The 26,983-nt window shown below is 40.0% G+C and overlaps 1 protein-coding gene across 1 annotated transcript in view; it reads right to left on the minus strand.

Moving 5' to 3' along the window:
- The window catches only part of RAB11FIP4 (RAB11 family interacting protein 4), a 74,249-nt gene that overhangs the window by 46,124 nt on the left and 1,142 nt on the right, over positions 1 to 26,983 (minus strand). The window contains exon 2 of the mRNA XM_070740459.1: positions 2,296 to 2,516. Within this exon, the coding sequence (XP_070596560.1) occupies positions 2,296 to 2,435 (140 nt within the window). The 5' untranslated portion in view covers positions 2,436 to 2,516. The remainder of the gene's footprint in view (positions 1 to 2,295; positions 2,517 to 26,983) is intronic.

Consider the following 26,983-nt stretch of genomic DNA (forward strand, 5'->3'; position numbering starts at 1 on the left):
AGGCTCATGGAGCTCAAGGGAGAAGAAAGGTGTGGGGGAGATGAGGAGAGAGGGGTGGGCAAAAACGGGAAGAAAAGGCTCATGGAGCTCAAGGGAGGAGAAAGGTGTGGGGGAGATGAGGAGAGAGGGGTGGGCAAAAACGGGAAGAAAAGGCTCATGGAGCTCAAGGGAGAAGAAAGGTGTGGGGGAGATGAGGAAGAGAGGTGGGCAAAAACGGGAAGAAAAGGCTCATGGAGCTCAAGGGAGGAGAAAGGTGTGGGGGAGATGAGGAAGAGAGGTGGGCAAAAACGGGAAGAAAAGGCTCATGGAGCTCAAGGGAGGAGAAAGGTGTGGGGGAGATGAGGAGAGAGGGGTGGGCAAAAACGGGAAGAAAAGGCTCATGGAGCTCAAGGGAGGAGAAAGGTGTGGGGGAGATGAGGAGAGAGGGGTGGGCAAAAACGGGAAGAAAAGGCTCATGGAGCTCAAGGGAGAAGAAAGGTGTGGGGGAGATGAGGAAGAGAGGTGGGCAAAAACGGGAAGAAAAGGCTCATGGAGCTCAAGGGAGGAGAAAGGTGTGGGGGAGATGAGGAAGAGAGGTGGGCAAAAACGGGAGGGAAAGGCTCATGGAGCTCAAGGAAGGAGAAAGGTGTGGGGGAGATGAGGAGAGAGGGGTGGGCAAAAACGTGAAGAAAAGGCTCATGGAGCTCAAGGGAGGAGAAAGGTGTGGGGGAGATGAGGAGAGAGGGGTGGGGGAGATGAGGAAGAGAGGTGGGCAAAAATGGGAGGGAAAGGCTCATGGAGCTCAAGGGAGGAGAAAGGTGTGGGGGAGATGAAGAGAGAGGGGTGGGCAAAAACGTGAAGAAAAGGCTCATGGAGCTCAAGGGAGGAGAAAGGTGTGGGGGAGATGAGGAGAAGGGTGGGCAAAAACGTGAAGAAAAGGCTCATGGAGCTCAAGGGAGGAGAAAGGTGTGGGGGAGATGAGGAGAGAGGGGTGGGCAAAAACGGGAAGAAAAGGCTCATGGAGCTCAAGGGAGGAGAAAGGTGTGGGGGAGATGAGGAAGAGAGGTGGGCAAAAACGGGAGGGAAAGGCTCATGGAGCTCAAGGGAGAAGAAAGGTGTGGGGGAGATGAGGAGAGAGAGGTGGGCAAAAACGGGAAGGAAAGGCTCATGGAGCTCAAGGGAGAAGAAAGGTGTTCGCCTCAGCTTTATCTGGCAGCCGCTTTTTTTTTTTTAAGCCTTAATATTTTGGATTCTCCTAATGGGCTTGCACGCATTATTGGCTTTTCCATTGATTCCTATTGGAAACATTGTTTCATCTTACAAACTTTTCACCTTACGAACCTCGTCCCGGAACCAATTAAGTTTGTAAGACGAGGTATTACTGTAGTTGGGCAGGCCCCCCCTGAGGGGGCTGGATCGATGTCGGGGGGGGGGGGGCGTGTGACCCCAGGGAATGTGCTTTTTTACCACAGGGAGTAGGGGTTTTTTGCACCAAACAATAACACACAGCACAGAGTAGGGTTTGCCCTTAAGAGACACCATGGACAATTATTTAACAGGGATGAAAAGGAGGAGAGATAATGAGACAAACGTAAATCTCCTGAAAGCTAAGATGAGGAAATATGAGGAAGTGCATGTGGCTTCACTGTGACTACGGTGGAAGATGAGGAAAGACCAGTATGTTTACTATGTCTAAAAATGTTGGCAGTGGACAGCATGAAGCCAAATAAAATTAAGGCATCACTTAAACACATTACACTCCAATCACACTGATAAGCTGCCTGAGTTTTTCAGTGAAAAGGTGCTGAATATTGCAAACAATTGTCCAGCAGAGATTTTGGGGGGGGGGGGGGGGGGGAACAGAAAATAATTGAGAAACACTGGTTTAGCAGATCTTCTTCTATAGTTACCTCGTTTTCTCTATTAAATCACAGGCGGAACACTATCCACAAATGACTTGGACTAGTCCTTTGACAACTCCTTTGATTCCTTATTTGAAAACCTGAGAACAAAGGGCAAGGAGAACGATCCCCTCAAGAGTAACGCAAAAAGTTAGCAAAAATCCAAGACTGGAAATTAACAAATTGACTGGTCTCAGCTTTGGGTGTCTATCTCTCTCCTGCCCCTTCATATATGATGTAACGGAGAGAGATTTTCATCAGCTGTATTGCCATTGGTAGCCAATGATGTGGAAGCGATGCCTCAATCAATGCCTAATACAGAGAAGGGACCTGGCCTACAGCTGAAGGCATTTTAAGAGAATTTTTTTTTTAAAAAAATCCAATAGTTTTCCCAACAGTATATGTATGTACTCACTTATCTCCAGGCAGGAAGAGGCCATTCAACACACCATCCTTCTCAACCTTGCACACAACTGATGCTTCTGGATTGTGGCTACTTTCAATGGCACTATCCATATCAGACTCATGGTGGACTTCCTGCTGGGCCAGGGTCATGGTGTCTTCATCTGGAAAGAGATCTGATTCGCTGAAGGCACTTTCACGGTCCCCGTAGCTACTCTCTGGGGTTTCAGTGCCCTAGTAAAGGAAAATAAAGGAGAAGGGATGAGTTAGCAAGCACGTGGGATTTCTCAAGGTCTGAGTAATCGTGACAGGGATAGAAGTTGCTTTTTGCAACCATCTGGTTTCTTATACCTTGTAAAACCAGGATTACACAAGAAAGGTCAATTCCCAAGTTCTTCAGAAAGGCAAGATTACTGTGCAAACCTCCCAGGTCACTTCAAGTCACATAGAGACCAGAGGCCCGATTTTAAATCTGTTACTTGTAAAACCTGCCCAGCGTAATGGCCAACTCTCCGGTTTGCTGATCTTTATCTCTTAAAAGCTTTACAGAGCTTTTATATATCAGGAGGAAAAGAATGCCTCCCCCTACCCCAGGGGTCCCCAAACTTTTTACACAGGGGGCCAATTCACTGTCCCTCGGACTGTTGGAGGGCCGGACTATAAAAATAACTATGAACAAATCCCTATGCATACTGCACATACCTTGTTTTAAAGTAAAAAGCAAAATGGGAACATACTGTTTAGAGGGGGGAGAAGATCTGAAATTCATATATGTTTAACTTTTGTTTTTAATTTTCTTTGGTTAACATCTGATTGGCTATACAAGGTTTTCTTGGCTTATGAAAAATGTATAAAGAAAGAAGGAAGCACTTTGGCATAATGGTTAATAAGTTAGAAATATAATTGGTGTTGTACTTTTTGAAGGAACATTAAGGAGGGAATTTAATTAAAAGAAAATGAATATAACTGTATGACAAAATTAGAAAAAAAAACTTTTGCAACTTTTTTGATGATTGATATTAGTTACTAACAAAATACCACATTTTATTCATGGAAAATTAGATGGTACACTGTGTTGTTTGAATGTATGTTTAGAGAAAAATTAAAAAAAATTACCCCCCCCCCAAACAGTCCTTCCTTCCTCTGTCCCTCCATTTCATTCTTCCTTCCTTCCTTTCTTCCCTGTTCCCTCCATTTCTCCTTCTTTCCTTCCTTCCTTCCCTTCTTCATTCCTCTACAGTTCTCCTTCCTTCCTTCCTTCCCTCTCTTTCCCTTTTCTTTCTTTCTCTCTCTCTTTTCCCTGTGCTCTTGTCACTCACTGCCGGGCCGGATAAATGACCCCAGTGGGCTGCATGTGGCCCACGGGCCGTAGTTTGGGGACCACTGCCCTACCCCATCTCATTCAACCCCATGTAGGTTTTAGCACTCTTTTCTCTTGTATTTTTTTTTAAAATGCCAGTGGGTTGAAGCAGCAAGGTGGTGATACTTCCCTTTTTAGACACCGAGATATTGTAAGGGTTACAATAGCTACTTCTGACCCTCAAACCCCAACAAATCTTCCCCAAATGGATCTTACAGGGACTTCCCTTTTTTATGTACTTTTCTATTCAGAAAGGGAGCGAAGAAAAAGATATACAGCGACAGCATTTTCCACTTCTTTATTAGTCAATTAGGTGTCATCAAGTCAGGTTCTGCTTTGAATAAAATGCTGCAAGCCTTTAAAAAAAAATTTTCAGGAAGCTAATCTTGTAATATTAATTTTCCAGGGTACATTGTTTTTCTTCAATTTAATAAAGAAGAGGTAAACCCAGCTGCCCTCTCTCTTGCAATTGCCCAATTAGCTTGGAGAAAATGTATTCAATGTGTTTGCATCTCACAAGGTGACTCTCATAGCATAAAGCAAAGCACAATGGCTAAACAACAACTGACATTCAAATTTCCCCATTTCTTGGTGGGATAATTAGCTCATTCTGAGTACTGGTTGCTGTTTCAATTGGATAATATGCTGTTAATACAATACGCAGGCCAACTACAGAGAAAATACTATCAGGGAATGGCAACAGAATTATTTGAGACAGATGAAGATTTCAATGTTACAGTACCTTCTGTATGAACCAAGATCTTATCTGCATAATTGAAATCTAAGCATTCAAGTTACAGTTTCTCATTCTATGTTGCTCTGATTTTCACAATGTGAAAGTATTTGCATTAATTGGGGATAAGCACACTTCCCATTTTACACTGTTTAGTTTTTTCCTAGTATTTCTCCATAGGATGTCCTAATCAGTCTGATTGTTTAAATCTTCTTTAACACAAACTCCCGCTGGAGTTTATCGGGCTTATTTCTGACTAAACTATATAGAATTGTACTATTCAGTTTTTTTCTCTTGCTTCATATTTTGGAACTATGCACTAAAAATGGATTCTGCCAGCCTGGCAGCCTCAAGTATTAGGCTACATTATTTCCACAGTACGCCAAATCTGTACTCAGATCATTAATGAAGTAGTAAATAAGTATAGGGAGTCACATTTGGGACCAACTCAGTTGTTAAGAGAAATGGCCACTAAGTGAAATCCTGGTTGTCCTTACAATTTTACTTCAGCTTTTCTTTGCATGTCAGCAAAAGTTGTAAATGTGCGGATTGATTGCAAAGTTACTTTTCCTCACTATCGTAAATGCAAATAATCACTATAAAAGGCAGTCACTAAACAAGGGCTATCTCTAAGTACAGTGTGCATGTGTGTATTTGTGTGTGTATATATGTAAATCTACATCAATTTAATCTTACTACTAAATTTTTTCATTTCAAATTCCATATACTTCAGAATGCACTCAAGTCCTAGTGGATTTCCCACACAGGTTAAACATAATAACACAAGAATCACTTATACAGTATTTGTAAGTTTCTCAAAACATACTGTAACAAACTGCTTGACAGCAAGTTCTTTATCTGCCCATTTCCCAGGCAGGCTATCAACAAAACCATTAATGTGAGGTCACATCTAAAATTTCAAAATAAGCAAAGCCGGTTGAAAGAATAAACACATTTTTATTCAGTTCAAAGGTATGCCAAAGATTAGAAAAAGAAATACTGCCAATCCTAATATAATTGTAAGAAAAAGTATCAAGCTTTTAGAGGGGAAAGGGATTATGTCAGCAAGATGTGCATGTACAATCCTAGTTTAGTGCTAATAGTTCTTATCTCTAGTGATAATAAAGCCACAGGGGTTTTTGGGGGGGAAGGGGGGTTTGCTGGAAACAAATAAAATTTATGATCAAGCAGAAAAATAAGAATGCTACTGTGGAAATTATTGGAAAGGAATTGGAAATTATATTACTAAGAGCTAACATTTTATGTAAATCAATGTATTTATTATTATATAAAAATCCAAAGTTAAAACTCTAGCTGTCAGATACACACCTATTCTGCCTCAGTGGCAGCATAATCAGATAAGCCATTTAATCAGCTCTGAATGGTGTCCCCAAGTTTGCTGACAAAATCATGTCTGCCTTTTCTACGGAAACGCAAGAAACTAGAGCCCAGTCTTAAGTCTGGGAGCAATGATGTTTCAAAGGGAGGGAGCTACCACACTGGAGGCCTTTTTTATAAGTGCCATCAAATGTACTTCCTTGATAGTTGGATGGTTGCTTCTTTGTAATATACTCATCATAGAAACATAGAAGTCTGACGGCAGAAAAAGACCTCCTGGTCCATCATGCTAAATAAAAAATGAAAATGGAACCAGAGTTGCTTTTATTGGGTATTATAAAGCAAAAGGATTCAATACAGTATATCATTCTTCATATAATAACTGCAGCCAGAAAAGTATGCTCAACTGTGCAGAAATGGATAAATTAACCATGGAATTAAAAGATAGAGAGAAATCAGAGTACTATAGGATCTGGAATATGTGGTATAATTGGCTAGAAACTAGATGTAAAATTAATACATAAAGAATAAAGAGGAATTATATTAAAATGAAAAACTGTATACACTGTATACCTAAGAACATAACAATGTTAAAGGTTAAAGGTATTGTGTATTTATGTATCAAATAATGTATAAAATTGTTGTGGTTAGCTCTGGCCCAGCTCCTGCCCCAAGGACTGTGGATGTGGGGGAGACACCCACATGCTGCAGGCCTGTTTTGCCCCCCCCCCTTGGTGGAATCTGCTGATGAAGGCTCCTCTGACCAAGAAGACATGAGTGACAGGGAGGAGGAGAGTGTGGCAGACAGCTGAGAAGGAGATCAATTATCTAGCTCCTCCTTGGATTCAGAACAAGAGTTAATGATACAGCCACGCATGCGGAGAACGATGCATAGGCCAGTGTTTCCCAATCTTGGCAACTTGAAGATATTTGGACTTCAACTCCCAGAATTCCCTAGCCAGCATCCACTGGCTGGGGAGTTCTGGGAGTTGAAGTCCAAATATCTTCAAGTTGCCAAGGTTGGGAAACACTGGTATAGGCAACAACAACTGAGAGATTATTATCAAAGAAAATGAGGCCACCTGTGGTTGGGTGGGGCTGTGGTAATTAGTGAGGCTGCTATAAATAGTAGCCTGTGGGTTTGGCCATTGTGGAGGATTATCTGATCATTTTGTTTCATGACTGCTTTACTGACTTTGACCTTTTGTGTGCTGATTTTTCCCCGCTTTGAAACTAAACCAGAGCAAAGTGTGTTTCACTTTGTTGAAGAAGAAGGACTGTAAATTGCCTTACAGCTGCAAGCTAAGTATCACAGAACTGATAAGGGACTTGTACAAATTACCAGTTTGTTTGGAGACCAGTGCTCTTTGCTATACCAAAAGAGGGCTTAGGTTAAGTGAATTTTCATTATAAAGAACATTGTTTTGAATTTTCAAACGTGTGTGTGTCTGAAATTTGTACCTGTGAATTTTGGGGAGGAGTGTACCAAAGAGCCCGACAGAACAAAAATAATAGGCCACAAACTGAAAAAAAATTGATATAATAGGACTGATACCGATATCACACTGCTGTAAAATTGGAAATAAAAATTTAAAGTTCAAAAAGCTGAAGAATTTAAAAAAAAAAAATAGATCAACCCACAACATGCCCTACCTTCTTGCTCTGATGGTTTGGGTAGATAGATGTTAACAGAACCATTAGAAACCTGATATGTACTGCAATGTACTCTTCCAAATATCACACCTTAAAATAATGTAGCACTGGAAAAATACAGAAAATAATTTTTAAAAAGGCATTGGCAAACCATGGTTATTGTAATCCCAACTAAGCATGACGTGTGACCTCAGCTAGATGCTTGGAATGAGAGCTGTTGCAACTACTTATTAGATTGATCGCATTCTTCCTCTGGTTGTGCAAACAATGGGGACTCTCCTCATCCTTCTCATAAAAATTCTGAGAGACAGTGTAAGCTGCCCAGTGGATTCCATAGCTAGGTGCTAGACTCAACTCTTGGTTTCCTCAAAGTGTAATACTTAAGTCCTTGTTAGAATGCAGTATTATAGGCTAACTCACTGCTCGCTCCAGGAGTTTGATTCTAGGAGGCTCAAGGTCGACTAAAATTTCCATCCTTCTAAAGTTGGTAAAATGAGGAACCAGATTGTTGGGGGCAATGTGCTGACTCTGTAAAACTGCTTTGAAAGGGCTGTAAAGCACTGTGAAGTGATATAAGTTTAAGTGCTAGTGCTACACTTCAATGCATCTAATCCTAATGTTAAAGGATCTGGGTATACACTAATTACATTACATAAAACTATGTGCCTCCAAGTTCATGTTGACTCCTGGCAACTGCCTGGACTAGTCCCTGCACTTATCTAAGCAAGCCTTTTTGAAAGCAGTTTGCACTTCCTAAGCAGGAAGGGAAGACAGAAAGGGGAGGGGAGAGAGAGAGAGAGAGGAGAGGGAGGGAGGAGAGAGGCAGGAGAGAGGCAGGAGAGAGAGAGGGAGGAGAGAGAGGGGGGAGGAGAGAGAGGGGGGAGGAAGGAGAGAGGGAGGGGAGAGAGAGAGGGAGGGGAGAGAGGGAGGGAGGAGAGAGAGAGAGGGAGGAGAGAGAGAGAGGAGAGAGAGGGAGGGGAGAGAGGGAGGGGGAGGGAGGGAGAGAGAGACAGAGATCACCCAGCTGATTTTGTCCCTAAGATGGACCTAGATCTTCCAATATCTCAGTGTCCAGCAGAGTGTCTTAAATATTCTGCCAATTCTCACACCACTGTGTTCAGTTCACAGATGAAGGAGCAACGGATATGTGTTTGCTGCCCCTGAGCACTCCACTTGGGAAAGGTCAGGAGAGAAACTTGCAAATACAGTACCAGATATGTTAAGACTATTCATGCTTTTAAACTGGCTGGAGACACCTGAGAATAGTGCATATAACCAAGGAAACAAAGAAATGTATCCTCACAGAAATAAACACTGTTTATTTGAAGCAAAAACGGCCAGGTTCAAATTACCCTATTCTGGATATACCTAATGCTTTAAAGAAAAGTGTAATAATCAGAATTGTGAAAGAGAAGAGAAGAAAAAGATGACAAGCAACAAGATGGATAGATACAGTTACTGTGGTGATAAATGCACCATTGAAAGACCTGGAAAACCCGGTTAGTGACAGATTGATTTGGGGGGGGAAATCAATGTAATTGTTATATGCCAACACCCACTTGATCATAATCAGTCAAGCAATTAAAGAGAGAGATTGTATGCATATAGGAAAAGATAACACAAATGTTCTGAGTCTTGGCAGCCTCCTGTTTGATGTCAAGAGGAAGAATAAAGTCAAAAAATCCAAAACGGGGAGGAGGGAAATTCAAAATTTTTCCCTATCAGTTCTGGGGGTGGCTTGGTGGGCGTGACAGGGGGAAGGTTACTGTAAAATCCCCATTCCCTCCCCACTCTGGGGTAGGGTAGAGGTGATCTTTGTCGGTTCGCTTAACTGCTCAAAATGTCTGCTAAAGGTTCTCCAGAACTTGTCAAAACCTGCTGAATTTCACTCCTGATCCTAGCCCTGAGTCCGGATTGGAAAAGGATGTTTCCTGTTTCCCTTCTTCTTCAGATGAGACTTTCACCTAGAGAGGCCCTCCAGTACTGGATCACCAAGCTTTTTGCTCCTATATCACAATTTCCTATCACATCCCAGATGTTCAGCACACCAGAGGGCATTTCAAATGGTAGCTCTTAACTAAGACAGCCGGAACAGAATTTTAGAACAGGAAACTCCTCCAGAATTCTTTTGCATTTCTAAAAGATTAGAGATTGGAAGATATCTTATGCTGCCACAAGCCCTAATAAAAAATTTGTAACTTTCTAAAATAACACTTGCTATTGCTAGGATCACAGACTTTTTTTCTATTTTGAGAAATGCTGCCTTAAAGCTGTAAGAAACAAAAAACAAAATATTAACTTTTTTTAAATGTAGGATGAAGTTATACACACATCACAATATTCTCCTAGAATATTTTTTTAAGCTTAGCAATGTTAAGGCTAATGTGGACTTCAACTCTAAAAAAATCCCCAGTCAGCAATTAAGGAGTTTAGGGAATTATGGGGAACTGGGAGATTCTGGGAGCTGAAGTCTGCCCATTTTGACATCGCCAAATTTGAAAAATATTGTAGTAGATTATACATTGGTCTCTCATTAATCATATTTATAATACTTCATACCTTGCCTCTTATTCACTTCAAAATGAAAAAAAATGCAAAATGTTGCAAAACTCCACTAAGGACACATTAATATTCAAGTAGTTCTCAAGTTACAAATGTAATGGAGCCTGTCATCACGGTCATAATTTCTGATGGTTATACAATGTCATGGAACTAACCTGCTTTTACAATCTTCATTGGAGTGGTCGTTTATATGAATGCAACAATTGCAAAGCTGCTGCTGTTATCGTTAAACAAATGTGGTAATTGTTGTGATTCAGCCTGAGGCTGCTCAGGGACCAGCTGTTTCTCTGCTGGCTCCATGCCCGGAGGAGGAGGACAGCGAAGAGGAGGGGGCTGAACAGTCGGACGGGGGAGAGGAAAATCAGGAATGGGATGAAGGAGAACAGCATGAGAGCGGGGGGCTCTCCCCAGCCAGTAGCTTGGAGTCATTAGGTGATGACGCACAAGCCGTCATTGACATGCGACGGTCAGATCAAAGAAAGGAGCAATTAAAGAAGTATTATCAGCACTGAATTAGGAACAGCTGGGTTTGGGTGTGGTCCTCCTGAGCAGGGTTTAAAAGGCAGGCAAGACCTTGAAGCCATGTGGAGTGTTATCAGTTTGGAGTTGCGTTATCCTGTCTTGTTTCTCGGGGTCTCTGTTCCTGGCTTGTGGCCCAGCAGCTTTGGAAGACCCGTGGGAGGTGTAGGTCTGCTATCTACAGCCTCGGCTTGGCAGCAAGAATTCTGTATTGCTGCATGGACTTTTGCCTTCGTGGATATATCTGAAGATACAGCATTTTCCTGTTTGTAAGGACATTTTCTGTTACCTGTGTTTTTCTTGAATTTTATAAAACTGCCTTTGCCTTTTACCAGTGTGTCTGGCTTCTATTTTTGGGTTGGTATTGGCTTCTGGAGTGACCCAGACAGAACAGGTAATTAAGCAAACCAAAGGTTTCTAGTTTAGCTGAAAACTGAAAGTAATTTCCAGTTTTTACAAAACCATCGTAAAGCTCAGCCATGTGACCGCAGGATGTCGCAAATGGCTGTAAATACAGCGCAGTTGCCAAGCATCCAAAGCTAGTGACCAAAGTACAATTACACAACTATACACTGTAGAGTTACACAATCCCCAACTGTTATAACTTCAAATCCAGATCACAAGTACCTTTGTCAGGTAAGTCTGTCAAAATGGATGGATCATAAATCAAGGATTACCTACTTTCAACCCCAGATACTAAACTAGACAAAATACAAACAAATCCACTGTATTTATTACTGTACTCTTTCCAGCGGTGTTCTGAAATCTCTTTGCTTTCATAGAGAAAATATGTGGGGCAGAGGGCAAAAAAAATGAAAAATGGCTTTGTGTTCCTCTTACCCGTTTTAAACTGAGACACACGATGAGTTTCGGGTGCAGAAGAGAGAAAAGCCAAAATAGGAGTCATCTGGAATACAGAAATAGGTCAGGAACCATGGGAATGTTTGCATTTGCCCTACCTGTTGTTTTGATGGGGGAGGGGAAGAGGAGACTGTATAACATCCAAGTTGCCATTCAAAGCAGTTATTGGAGAAAGTTTCTTTCAATAAACTAAAGGAATCTCAAATCAGGGGAAAAATAACCTTAAAAAAAAAGACAAGGCAGCTTACATTCAGGTTAAATCAGGGATGAAATGCTTCCATTTCAGGCATGCCTGCAGGTGGTCAGATAGCCGGAAGCAACGGCAGGCGAGGCTTCGCCCAACTGCCCGGACGCCACCATTTGGGTTGTTTTACCATCTGAGCAAGTGCAAAGCGTTTTGCGTATGTGCAGAGGGTAAAGGAATCCAAATGGCGGCATCTGGCCGGTTGGTTGAAGCCTCCCAATGCCATCGCTTCCGACTCTCTGACCGCTGGCAGGCCGGCCCAAACCGGGAGCATTTCACCCCTGAGTTAATTAGGTCATTTAGTATTTATAGAGTGCCCTAGCAGTACTACAATGTTATTCTAAACAAGGGAATGGAAAATATAGTTAGCCAAATATGTGTGCGGTTTTTTCTTTTAATCAGGTACATTTGTTTTACAAGGATCATCCAGGATCCTCACTACTTCCTCTTTGCTGATGACTGTGCCCTGAATGCTGGATCAGAGAAGGAAATGCAAGCCAGTGTGGATAGTTTTGCAGCAGCATGTGACAACTTTGGTCTTCTTATCAACATAAAGAAGACCGGAGACTGAAGTGATGCATCAGCCGGCTTCGAAAGCCAAATACCAAGAGCCTACCAACACAGTAAAAGGGACAAAAGCTACAAGCAGTGGACCAATTTACATACCTTGGCAGCACCCTCTCTTGTGCAGTGACAATTGACATTGAGGTCAACTGCAGAATGGCCAAGGCTAGCTGTGCATTTGGCAGATTAATGACCAATGTTTGGAACCAGGGTGGAATAAGCCTTACTACAAAGCTGAAAGTCTACCGAGCAGTAGTGCTAACTATCCTGTTGTATGCCAGTGAGACTTGGACTATATACAGGAGATATGCTAGGCAATTGAACCACTTCCATCCAGCAGCAGGGTAAGGTGCCTGACACTGAGGTCCTCTCCAGAGCAAGCCTGCCATTCATGGCACCGGACCAGATTATCTCAGGGACCGCCTTCTGCTGCACGAATCCCAGCGACCAGTTAGGTCCCACAGAGTGGATCTTCTCCAGGTCCCATCAACTAAACAATGTCGCTTGGCGGGACCCAGGGGAAGAGCCTTCTCTGTGGCGGCCCTGGCCCTCTGGAACCAACTCCCCCCAGAGATTAGAATTGCCCCCACCCTCCTTGCCTTTCGTAAGCTACTTAAAACCCACCTCTGCCGTCAGGCATGGGGGAATTGAGATCTTCTTTCACCCTAGGCCTTTACAATTCTATGCATGGTATGTATGTATGTATGTTTGGTTTTTATATTAATGGGGTTTTTAATCGTTTTTAGTATTAGATTACTATTGTACACTGTTTTATTGTTACTGTTAGCCGCTCCGAGTCTCCGGAGAGGGGCGGCATACAAATCCAATAAATAAATAAATAAATAAATAAATAAATAAATTCCCACCCTGCTGATGAAAGCCCAGACATGCTGGGCAGACCACGTTGCTAGAAGTCATTGTTGGTCCAAGTCATCCTCATGATCCAATAAAGAACCTGGGTGGGTGAAGATTTAGATAGATTTTATATAATCTCTAAGAAAGCAAGTGTCTATTGGGTTTGGTCCAAAGGGATCTCCTGTCCCCACTTTCTCTCACCCCCAATCCAAAGAGTTCCCCCAACATTGATAATCTGTGCCAAGGTAGAAAGCCAAGCAAATGTTGTAAGAGCTAAAATCTCCTATCATAAAAAGAATAGCTGGATCTATCAACACTTTCTCCTTCCTCACTTTTCCAAGGATGGCAAACCTTTTAGACACCAAATGCCCAAACTGAAAGGTGTGCGTGCACGCATGAACACCTGTGCATGCATGGACATACTGTAAATACATGTGCAGCAGAAACCTGAAGACTAGCTGGCTGGTGGGAGGCGGGGCATCCCAACATTGGCAGCATGGCAACCAGTAAGATCTTTTTCTGTTTCATTGCTTGCAGAGAAACAGAAGCTCACGAAAGAAATGCCGTGGAGATGTGACCTGGGGCAATGGCGCGTGTGCCAGCAGAGAAGGCTCTGCATGCCACCTCTGGCACACATGCCACAGGTTCGCCATTATGGCTCTAGGCTAAAGAGGCTAATTTTGAGTGGCGCTATTCAACAATCTAAAAGGTACAATGCTTGGGGGTCTTTTAAAATGTTTTCTAGTACAGCTTATAGAAGGGACCAGTTTATCACTGCCTACATATTAATTACAGACACATCACAGCATCTGAACATCTTTTACAAGGCCTTCCCTGCTTTGTGACTGCCAAGCACTCTCCTGTAGCACAACTCTTGATTGCTGATATCTCAACAATTGATAATTACCGTAATCCTCAAATGATAACACTGCCCATCACTACAATGCCTTCATTATGAATTCTGAGGCCAGTTGTCTTCTTTATAGTTAATCATAGTCCTATTTCTTTCCCTATGCTCTTTGACTTTCATTATTCGCCCTGCAGAACATATTTGCATTTTTGGCTAGCACAGTAGTGCCATCGGCGCACTGATGATTCAGTTATGCCGATCTTTTTCCAATACAGCCTACACAAACAAACAAACACACACACATTAAGGGATTGGATACTGTAGCCTAGAGGTTAATTCTCTGCCTTACAAGGCAAAGGTTGCAAGTTCAAGTCCCAATGAGGGTAAGGCCAAAATAAGGCCGAAATAGATCTATCCTAGTCTCCCTTAATTTTCAAATTCAGCAAAAACATGTGACACACACAAACACACACACACACACACACACATTCAGCTACCCTCTCTGCATAGTTTATCAGGAGAGAAAAATATATATGTCATAGCACACTGCTGCTCATTCTTGTTCACATAATAAACTGCATCTTTGCTGGCTTAAGCTGTGTTGCTATTTTCATTTAACCAGAGTCAATAACTTCCTGACTGTTGCACTGAAAATACAATCAATTTTTTATCAGAGTAGTGTGTTCAGCATACTGTAAGTTACTGATGTTGCTTCCTCCAATTTTAAACACTCATCTTTTTCCAATATAACCAGTCTATAGAGAATAAGGAAGATGACCCTGGGGAGATCCATAACCAAAGCAATAAGGGGAAAAATATATATCTTAATTTGTTAGTCAGAGAAGGCTGTCCCCAAACCTTCTAGTTTTTTGGCACCATAGATTAATTCAGTAAAAAAAAAAAAGAGTATCCTTTAAGGTATCTTGCATGTTGGTATATTTACTCTAGGAATTGCAATATACTTCTTCCATCTATGATTGATCCTGTGAAGCAGATCCAACGACATCTTTTAGCATTCTAATTTGAGATTGGAATCTACTTCTGAATTTGGGAGCCTTGTTTTCCCATGTTTGTTCCCATCTTTGGTATATCTTTACTGATATTTTTATACTATTGCTCTATAAGCAGCTCTCTGAGATACTCTGTTAAGTTCCTCCAAAATTATTTATATAGAGCCATGGTGGCACAGTGGTTAGAATGAAGGGTTAACTCACTGCTCACTCCAAGAGTTCAATTCTGAGGATCCAAAGTTGACTCAGCCTTCCATCCTTCTGAACTTAGTAAAATGTGGACCCAGATTGTTGGGGGCGATATGTTGACTCTTTTAACTGCTTAGATAGGGCTGTAAAGACACTGTGAAGCAGTATTTGGAAGCCTTATTACTATTGCTATTTTCTTGACTTTGGCTTCCCTTCTTGGCAATTTCTACCATCTATTGTTTTAATATCCAATGTTTTTAGGGGGGGGTTGCCATTGGCAGTTTGTTTTCACCTTCATTGTTAGCAACCTCTTTTTATACCATATTTTCTTGCATTGTCTATCAGTGAGAGTCAATACTTCAAAGTAATTCCTGATCTTTTTGAAAATGGTGTGCGAGTGTGTGTGCAAGATCATATTGTGGACACTGGGTAATTGTTTTCTTTCACTGTAGTTCAATTTGGGACTTGCACATTATGTATTCCACAATCAACCAGTGGCCATATCTATCTTGTTAATAAAACAGAGCTCTTCCACTCCTTGTTATAAGTCATGTTGTCAGCTTGATTGCTGGATGTCCCATCTGACAATATCCATGTATACAGGCATAATTTTCTTTGCTTGAAGAAACATGTTGGCAAAGTAACCATTAGACAATGGAACATGCGTTCTGTACAGATTACACAAACATTCCTAATAATGCTCCTGAAATCTGCAGGCACCAAGTTAAAAAATACAGACACTATATTGCTTTTGGTTTATTGTCCTGCTTTGGCATGTGGACATTGTTCACACTTTGGGGGTTTCATACCTTAGTTTGCTAAGTGCTGCTGTCAAACTACTAAATGTGGACATATATTCTATAACTGTGTATTGGGAATAAAAAGGAGCTTCAAGCAAATAGCATGATAAGTGTATTTTTGTCACCACATTTATGGGCTCTGCTGAAACGAATCAATCAATCATGAGATGAATTGCTGTTTCTTAGGCTTTTGTGGCCGTCTGTGCATAAAGAATAAGAGGGGGGGAAACTGTGGTTTAAAAAATTGCTCTGTTTTCTATGAGAATTTTTAAAAAAACATTTTCATTAAAAACAAAAACACAACAACTTCTCTGTAGTTCAACCAGTAAGTAACAATTGCTTACACCGCAACTTGTTTCTGTGGCCTTAAGGTAAAAAAACAAAGAACAAGGACATTCTTGTAAAGATTTCAGAACATTCAAGGTGTTCAGTTACATTCCATGAAAACACTGCCAATTCTGAACGTTCCAAAGAAGAGTTCTGAATGCTTTCTCCCAAGCTTGAAATAATGTTTTTATATCCCTTGCACATTCTTATAAATCATACAGTTCTGTATCTACTCCAGAGGTGGGTTCCTACTGGTTCTAACTGGTTCTATAGAACCGGTGGTGACGTCACAGAGCCGGTTCCATTAGTGCCGGTCCCGCAGCCACTGCCATCTTGGTTTTGGCTTCTACGCATGCGCAGAAGCTGAATTTTTGGCACTGCAAAATGCATGCCTGTGCGGCACAACCATATGGTGCGCGAGGAAGCAAACTAGCGGCAAAGTAAATTAGAACCCACTCCTGATCTACTCCTAAATGAAAGCTAATATTTTTTAGCTTCTAAGCTAATTTATGTTTATATCCTGCACTTAATTCAGAGAAAAGAAAACAAGAATTCCAAATAAAACTGAGATAGCAATACTGTTTTGTTTATTAATAAGTGGAATTAGATTAGATTGTTCCAACCATTACCCAGCTCAGAAAAAAGAAATGTGGCATACTCATTTTACTATTAAACACAAGAAAGAACTGTCAGGGTTCCAAATAACATCGAAAATTAAATCAGAATCTGAGGCAAAATATTCCTCAAAGTTCCAATTTATTAACAGAGCCATGTTGGCACATCTGGGACAAACCCAAATTTAGGGGTTTCTACACCCAGTTGAAAGTTTAAGCCCTTGTTGCAACACCTTGAAATGTATCACATTGACCAATCTTCATCTACCAACTTGGCAACACCCATCTCCTTCCATGCTGGTGCAAGAGTGCAAAGGCAAAGGACAATCAAGAACAGGGGTAGGCAAAGTTGGCTCTTCTATGATATGTGGATTTCAACTCCCAGAATTCCTGAGCTAGCATGATTGGCTCAGGAATTCTGGGAGATGAAGTCCACAAGTCATAGAAGAGCCAACTTTGCCTTCCCCTGATCTAGAAGGAATGTGGTATGGCTACATGCAGTCATCCCTCATGCAATGACCCCTCCCAAATTTCCAAAGCAAAGAATACATTTTAAAATAGCATAAATTGTGGCAGGCCAAAGACCCCATATAAAGTGGCTTCGGCCTGACAAAAAAACTCTTTATGCAGATCCAGAATAATATCTCCGTACTTGATGTCAATGTGTTAGTTAATTTTTTTTAAAAAAAGATGAAGAAAGGAACAACTAAATTAGAATTACATTTTTTTAAAATCAGGGTTGTTAACATGCATTTACTAACATGATATGGAGAATATCGGCCTCCTAAAATATTTATTTTCCCTTAGGAAAATACAGTACTCCATATCCTCTCATGGGAATATAGGAAGTTAGCACCCATCCCTCTCCTAGAAGAATGAAATATTCTAGGAAATATTAGAAAGGCAGAATATTATATTTCCCTGGATGAGAAATGGAGAAGCATGGCTTTTTTAGGCAGGAAGCAGACTCACTCTTAATAGCCCCCACCCTCCTCAATAGCCCACAGCAGATATCCACACTTGATTGTTAAACTTGATTGATAAAGAAAAAGCTAGCATCATTCATAGGCAAATGCCCTCACCTAAGACCCAACAAAGGTAGGATTAGCCCTCTAGCCATCAAGCAACAGACCTCAACACATGGCACCTGGGAAGATTACATCACCAAGCAAGGCTCAGCCAAGCCTGGGACTCAGGACAGCCTACAGAGTTGCTTCTGCATGGCCCCATGGGGGTCTGATAACCAATCAAAGCACAAGCTCAAATTCAAAAGCCAGCAGAGGGCATAAAACCCAGACACTCTCAGCATCTCTGCCCCTTTTTTGGCCAGTATCTCAAGCTATGTGATCCTATTCATCAATAAACCAACTTTCCAAGCAATCTTTCTCCCATCTTGGAACTGAACCCAAATGGACATTTCTTCCAACAGGAATACATAAAGTTTTTTTAAAAAAATTATGTTAAGATTCATTCATTCATTCATTCATTCATTCCTTGGATTTATATGCCGCCCCTCTCAGAGGACTCAGGGCGGCTTACAACATATAAAAGAAAAAACAATACAAGTGTCCTAAATCTAATTAATTTAAACTATCTAATCTAATCTAAAATCCCCAGTTACACTAAAAGGTCAATAATTCCCACTCAAACAACAAACATACGGTACATAACATTCATCAGCCAGGGGGCTGGAATCCAATAGCCCCAAGCCTGGTGGCATAGATGAGTCTTCAGATTCTTGCGGAAGGCGAGGAGGGTGGGGGCAATATGAATCTCTGGGGGGAGCTGATTCTAGAGGACCAGGGGCCCCACAGAGAAGGCTGCTCCCCTAGGCCCTGCCAAGCGACATTGTCTAGTTGACGGGACCTGGAGAAGGCCAACTCTGCGGGACCTAACCGGTTGTTGGGACTCATGGGGCAGGGGGCAGTCCTGCAAGTAATCTGGTCCGATGCCATGTAGGGCTTTATAGGTCATAACCAACACTTTGAATTGGGTCTGAAAACCAATCGGCAGCCAATGCAAGTCCACGGAGTGTTGAAGAAACATGAGCATGCCTAGGAAGGCCATGACCGTTCACGCGGCTGCATTTTGCATGATTTGCATTTTGAACAATACTTAGGTTCACTGAACAATCTATGTATACTTTTCAATCCTACCTTTCCCATTTGAAAATGGTGCAAATATTTTCTAAACAATACTCATAAATACCATAATCTCAATTAAGGGTAGAGGAATCTAATTCAGATGCTGCTGAATTATAGCTCCAGTTTATCTCATGATTGGCTATGCACTGGACCTGCTGAGAAATAAATTCACTGGTATCTGAGTAGTCACAGATTCTACAGCTCCGATATATTGGTGCTTCAGTGCATTTGGGACAACTATCAGTACTTAAATTTCAGCGTAGAGTTGAATATGCCATTCCTCTGAATCCCCACTTTTTCCCTCAACACCTACGCTAAACCTGTAGCTTTTTTTTCCTCCAGCAAGAAGTAACCTTAGTAACAGTTGTGAAAAATGCCTAAGGTACAAAGCAGCCATTACAGCACAGAGCTATCTTCCCACTGCAATCCTAAAAATATCCCAATATTCTAGGGCTAGGCAGATCAAGGATGAATAGGCAGCAAAGATGGAAGAGCTTTCCAAAGTGAGACAAAAAGACTCTGAACCAAAAGAAGTCACAAGGAGGACGACCCAAAAATTGTTAACAGCAGGATAAGACCGTAAAGGAAGAATCAAAATTCTGCATCTAATATGTGGAAACATTTATACAGAAAAATGCATAAAGCAAGGAGGATCAAGGAGAAGAAACATTCTGTGATAATGGGATGGAAGAAGTGACAGAAGCTCACATAATTGGGTAGGAGGGTTCCTCCTGGTTTTGACAAAGAGTAAAAAGAATGAAGATGATGACAAGAATTCTGTTCAAAGTGAGAGACTACACTCCAAGTATAATAGAGCAGCAGAATAAAATCTGTAGGATTATTGCTGCTGTTCATAGGTTTCTATAGGGCCATGATGGGAAACATGTTTAGTTGGCTCCATTGCTGAGGCAGCCGTTTTTATTCTCCCTTTGCCCAGGTTTTGAGTATTTGTTTTTATAAGGTTTATTTTTTTTAATATCGACTTTGTATTTTCCACATTTCTTGTTTCTATGTGCATTGGGTTCAATTGTATTCTGTCCAGAGTCGTGTTCTGCGAGATGGTAAACTCTATAAATTTGGCTAATAAATAATTATTATGACTAATAAAATCCAGAGGGCTGGAGGGAAGAGGAGTCCAAAATCCCATATTCTACCTCATCAAAATTGTTCCGACTGACTGTGAAAATAACTGAAATTCTTCTAATTATTAAACTAAAGCTTTTAAAGATCTGCCTAAAGTTTCTGCAAGGTTTTTTTTTAAGTGGTGTCCATTGAGTTTGCTCCAGAGCTGCATAAAACACTCCCAGTTCTTTAACAGAGGACAAACCTCTTTGTAACACAGTGAGACTAAGTTTTACTTGATTTAGAGCAATTAGTGGGAAAGCATTTGCTATTATGTGAGATCATTGTAGATTACACAATGGTGCTCCAGGGCCTGAAAAGATTACCAGTCCCTTGCTATAAACAGGTTGTTCAGATCCCCCAAATCTCAAAGGATGTTAACAATACTCCTGATGCTTAAAGGTTTCCGCACAAATGGTTTCTCTCTCCCTCTCCTGCTCATGATCAGATGAGTCTCACCACAATCCAGATTTCTGTACTTGTGGGAGAGAAGAAATGATGGGCTTGGCATGTGGTCAGAGCCACAACAAAGAAAGAGTCTAAATTAAGTGGCTATGACACAGCCTTCTACTTTTACCTTCAGATGGTTGATCAAAAGCCAGGTACACTTTATAGTAAAACTCCTTTTGTTTGGTCTGCTGCTCTTAGTAGCAAGGTTATGGCATTGGATTTCGCCACAGAAAAATTCTATTCCTCAAATCAAAATTCATGAGCTGAGGTCTTAGTTATCTAGTATTCATCCCACCAGCTAAAACAGCTAGCTTCATTTTTAGCTATGAATCCTTCTGAAGAGGCGTCTGTGGCATTTACTCAGCCGTTGCTCAAAACAGCCCACACCTCACCCCCCTTTGCGAACTTCAAGAAAAAAATATTGAGAAATCAATCAGGGCACACTGAAAAGATTTTGAAGAGGAGGAGGGGGTACTTCCTCCGCACCCTCAACATTTGTTAAAAGGACTCCCCTGCTTCCCACTTTACAAAAGAGCCCTTTCAACTCAAGAAGCTGAATCTGGAACCATCCCTATGACAGACTTCACCTGGGCAAGCTGTAAGTTCTATGACATCACCTTTAGCTTAGCTTCAAGTAAGATATGAGTGCTACACAAGAAAAAGTATTCAACACAGTTGAATCTCTTCTATATTTGATAGTAAACATCCTAAAGACAATTTGACGACTTTATGGAAACAATCAAGTTTCTTGGCAACAATATGGAAACTGTTTCTTCCAACAAACAACATAGAGTTCTAGATCCTAACCAGGCACTGATTCTGCTATCCAGGCAAGCCAAGGTCAATCTGGTGGTTCCATCTGGTATCATGCATGTTTTAGTATTTCCCAATTATATATTGCTTAAAAGATAGGAATTTAAATTCCAAACCTATGATGATTTTTAACTCAATACAAGCAAGATGATACAAACACTCTATATGCTTTTGATCTGGGTTAATTTATTTATACCGGCTACTACAATTATAACTGTAACAGTGCATGCACATAAACCAATTTTAAACTCCATATGGATGGCCATATTTGCACTGAAAAGACCTATCTATCCTAACTTAAGACTTAAAATTACAGCAGTATGCACCAATGTTCATAAATTTGTTTAACATATTTTCTGCACCTTTGCAAAAGGTAACAAGTCACTTAACTTTTGGAACTTATTTAAATGTTAACTATAGCTTTCCGCCTTGACACAGAGGATATAACTATGCACTTTTAAGATTCACAGAAATCTATCACAGAATTTGCGTGTTATTCACACACCATAAGGTGACGCTTGTAAAAGTATTATAATAAAGTATAAATATTGATAAAGTATGTTTGGAAGCATTATGAAGTATTCAGACTGCAAGGTGAAGAGAATATCAATTTGGAATAAGCTAAAAATAAAAATGAAGATTGCTCTAAATATGAAAAAAATATTGAGTAATGCTGGTTTAAAAAAGCACAAGCAATTTGATTCTTCATGTGCAATAATAAGTCTGTTGCTCAAATATGAAAGTATATTATGATCAGGTAGAATTCCAACAACTGATTGTAAAACTAAAACTTACTTATTCATATTTTTATCTTGATTTGCCATACTGCTTTGTTAGGATAAAAATCTGCTATTTTTTTTACTTAGTTCAGCTGTTCTTCTCTTTTAAAAAGTGGCCATAACTTGCCATCATACTGGAGCACAGTAGGAGTGTTATATACATGTATTTGGCCCATTCAAAGATCATGACTGATCATTTATCTAAGTCTCAGTGGCAACTATGAAAAACAACATTGTATTTATTCTATTTGAAATGTAGTGATATGTGATATACATAATGCAAATAACATATAACTATGTTAGCTGTTAAACAAAAATTAGTAGCCCATGAAGACAGGAAAAAAAGATAGTGGAACTTTAGTTTAAATTACAGAATTGGAAGAAGTAAGGATGGAAGGCTGAATCAACTTTGAGTCTGGTGAGATTCGAACTGCCAAATTGCAGTCAGCTGTCAGTCAGCAGAAGTCACCTACAGTACTGCATTCTAACCACTGCACAACCACGGCTTTAAAAATCATTTTTAAAGCCCTACACGGCAGGGGGCCAGGCTACCTATGGAATCATCTTTGCCCCAGTGTTTAAATTGCCCCTAATATAATGTAATTGCCTCCTAATTTAATTGTACATTGCTGAGAGTAACTCTGTGAGTGAGATGGGCAGTTTCTAAATTTGATACATAAACCAATCAATGGGGGGGATATAAATACAAATATAATTCCTCCCATATTTCATTATAACTTTTTTAAAAATACAGTATAGGTCTGCATCAGAAAGGCACAGGAAAGGGAGGGACAGAACTCTTGTATGTAAAAGGAGAGAAATACAGACATTTTTATGATTCTCACTTGCAACAGTAAGTCAACCATCTCTCAACCAGCTACAGCATATGAATTCGCAATGGACACCAGGTCCATGAAGGAGGTGAATTGGCTACATGAAGGAGTAGTCATTGTTTCTCAAACCCCAAAGAGCAGCAACCCTGATCAGGGCAACTCTATCCCACCAGCAAACATTATTTGAAAGCCAATTCTTCTTTGCAGAACAAACAAGAGCAATCCCTCCCACATTCACAACCTCTTGTGAAATTTAGTATTTCCAGTAGAAAAAGAGGAAGGCAGGCAGCAGAATGATTGCAATTTTCAGTCTGGTGTGTTCTTCATTTACTTTACTAATTCAAAAGGAAGTTGAATTAGAAATGTGACATAACATGGAGTTCAGCTCAGTTCATAGGTAAAGAGATATGAACCTCTGAAAATGTTGGGCAGAAGAGACCATTTCTGACCCACCAACCCTAATATTCACTCTTCCTTTCATATTTCCATGGAGGGTGGATTTGATTTAAATCATAATTTTTAAACAGCAACAGTCATTATCCCACAGCGGCTCCTCCTCTAACCTGCTGTTGACTCACAGCCCGTCCCAATATAGCCTCATACTATATAAATACACAACATTCCATGTTGAATAAACTAAATTATTAATGTATCTTAAATAGAAAACTACCTTTAAATATATTTTAACTCCAAATGCAATTTATTAAAATAAATTTGATAAAAATCAAATTATGGCCAGATTATTTTTTTGCTTTTATTTCAATCTTCAAAAAGTTACTTATTAAATGTGATTTATCAAATTTGAAAAAATGTAATAGCCATACCAGGAAATCCAACCAGAAATTTTTTGTTTCTAATTGCACTAAACTCAAGCTCCGGGCTCAATTTCAAATAATGCATTAAATATCACTATTACCACATTCAACAACTGTCATAATTTAAGCCCATTGCCTTTTATCTTACTCTTTCTCCAAAGCAACAATATTCAGTGCCTTTTCTTGTTGCTTTCATGTATTTCTCAGTGACCTGTGGAAAAGTGAGCATCTGGTCCACACATCCCTTGCTTGGCCTGAAGCCATATTACATTTCCTCAATTTTGCTGACTGTCTTGTCTCTTAGCTTTTCAATGAAAATCCTGCCAAAACACTTTCCGGAGTGCACTTTCACCATCCCTTCTATAATTTTTGCATTCACCCTTGCTACCATTGCCTTTCATATAGGAGAAAACTTTCTTCTGATTATTAGGCAGATTAAACCTCCAGATAAAGCACACTGGAACCCCCTGGTCAGAAATATTTACAGTATTTCAGCTTTTACAATCTCTGCCAGCAGTCTCACCATTTCCAAACATGATCATATTTATGCTTTCCTTCCCATCGTTGTTTGAGACAAAAACTTAAATTTTTGATTGTTATTCCCAGTTTAGCATTTTCACTGAGTTATAAAATATTATAAGATACAAAATGCAAAACTAAATAGAAAAGCAGTGGGAAGGAAGAGGAGGAAAAATAAGAAAAAAGGGGGGGAAACATTGATTTCCTACTCTCAGTTGCAGTAAAATAAGGCATTAGCATCAAACCAAAACTTTTTGCTTTTTCATAATATGAACCAGCCATTTCTATAAATTTTTGATCACTATTCCCATAAACATTCCTAAAATATTTATTTGAATATTCTCCCACTTCAGTTTCATTACAAATAATTTATTTTTAATTCCATTCACACTTCTGGCTTGTTTAGCCAATAGAATCTGTCTCTATTTTCTGTGTTTTTAAAGTTAAATCATTCCTTATTATCTCCCTTAAGTACATGTTTTGCAATTACCTTTTTTCACTCTGATTTTGTAGAAGTCATTTCCCTTTCCCTGTTTTTCCTGTTCATAGCCTCTTTCACTTTATCTCTACATCTCATCCTTCTATAATCCTATTGTTCTTCCATCCATAAATAACTGATTCAATGATACTTCTAGATTTATATTTTTTTCTCTTTTCTAACCAGATTGTCACTAGTCACATTTTTATTCATTCTTGAATCTCCAAATGAATAGACACATTTTTTCTACTCATCTTTGTGTTTGTTACCTAGCGTAATTTTTCACTCAGTCCCAATCAAATTAGAATGTAGCACTATTTCCCCCCAAACCAAGTGATAATTCCTTCTATAATCAGAATTTACTGAAATAGAATGTTCAATTATCACCAACCTACAGAATCTTATTTTTATAAGCCCACAAAATCTATTTGACTCAAATCTTTGTGTTCTAGCATATATTTTAGATCTATATCTTTTCTTTAATTTCACTTTCTAATTTTAGCATTTACATCTCATATTTAACATACCATGTCCATAATCAGCTGGATACCAGCCTCCAATTGACATCATAACTGGTTAATCAATTTAATCAGTCAATTTCATATAACGCCTTGTAGTAATATAGAGAATCATTTAAGCTACCAACCTTAGTTACACACTTGTTATATTCAGTATCCCATGCTAAAACATAGATAGCGTCAATTAGATTAGTCACATTACCAAACAACCCAACTCCACCCTAATCCCATTCTGTTGCTCCTGTAAACTGAATCAAGCACTTTGCAAGGTAACATATTGTCCACAACTCAACAGTACAAGCAGCACACTGACACACACTCACTGCCAAACACCAACATACAAAATAAGACCAAGCAAATTTATATCAGGAACGCTAAACTAACATCAACATCAGAAAATAAAAGAAAGTTATTGCATATTCTTTAGATGCCAATAGAATTTACAGTCACAGAGAAAATGACTAAACATCCGAATTGGGCAGAAATGCAACCTCTACTCCTCTATGTTGTGAAACAGTTTCATCCATTTCTTAGAAGCACTTCCCACCAACTACAACTCAAACATTAAGCTATATAGTAGTTTGCTTCATTTTCATTTTTAGCCAGCTACATAAGTCAACAAGGCTTTTAAAATCTGTTGGCTGAAAATCTAAAATGGAAGCCCAGGAAGTAAGAAACACTGCTTTTTCAAGCCTATTCAAACAGCACTTGCAAACACAGGGGGTACATTTAAATACATCAATCTTTTGCAGAATATATACGCGGACAAAAATGCTTTCCCACTCACCCAGCCAGTTTCACTTTTGACTATTATGTGGTTACAATCCACTTTCTTCACACATATATATACACACCCACCCTTTATTGATAGGTATGATAGAATTAGAATCTATTAAACTGGAAAAGCAATCAACTACCATAAAGATCACCCTGGAATCAGGCTACTTAAGGCTCAAATAATGTGTGGGTCATGCTCAATAAGAATGCACCTGACTAATGCTGAGCAGGCATACCTCACAGAGGTGATTTGAAAAAGCAGAATTTATAAAGGATTTTTGAGTATTGCCGCAGAAGTAGATGACTGCACACACACACACACACACACACACAGCCTCAACATTCTTGCTAGAAACTATCAAGTTATTTCTATAAGTGTAAATATAATATCTGTTACCTTTTTAATTGTAAGCACTAACATCAGTGCCATAAGGACAAAATACTTTGTTTAACTGTTGCCAGGTCTGGCAACAACCCATAATGATATATAGGAATGCTTTTGATTTCTCACAGCATATGCATAAAACATGCCTGCCTATAGCGCAAACATAAATTAATGCAGCACCCTTCCAGCAAGCACACATACAGGATCAGCACAGATTTTTACCAACAGAGGAGAGAGCAAGTAAGGCAATTCCTAGCCTATTCAACTAGCAGGGAGTCTAGAGTAGTCATTAAATGAAAAGAAATAAATCCTACACTGTCAAGGAAGCATTTGTCCTGGTATAGTAAGAGATTCAAGCACTCGCAGCAGAATTTTAAATGTTCTTTCCAGAATCGTTCCAAAAGCCAGCGTATAGGGGAATCTTTAAAAGTTACATTAAGATTCACATGCAACTTTGCCCATTCCGAAACTATCAAAATGCAGATGGAAAGAGGCTATTATGTGCCTCTTTAATGCCTGGATGCTTTGCTCCTCCCCAAGGGGGTCCCAACAACAGACAACCTCACAACAGCAGCCCTCAAAGGTCACA

The sequence above is a fragment of the Erythrolamprus reginae genome, chromosome 2, assembly GCF_031021105.1.
Source record: "Erythrolamprus reginae isolate rEryReg1 chromosome 2, rEryReg1.hap1, whole genome shotgun sequence".
NCBI lineage: Eukaryota > Metazoa > Chordata > Lepidosauria > Squamata > Dipsadidae > Erythrolamprus > Erythrolamprus reginae.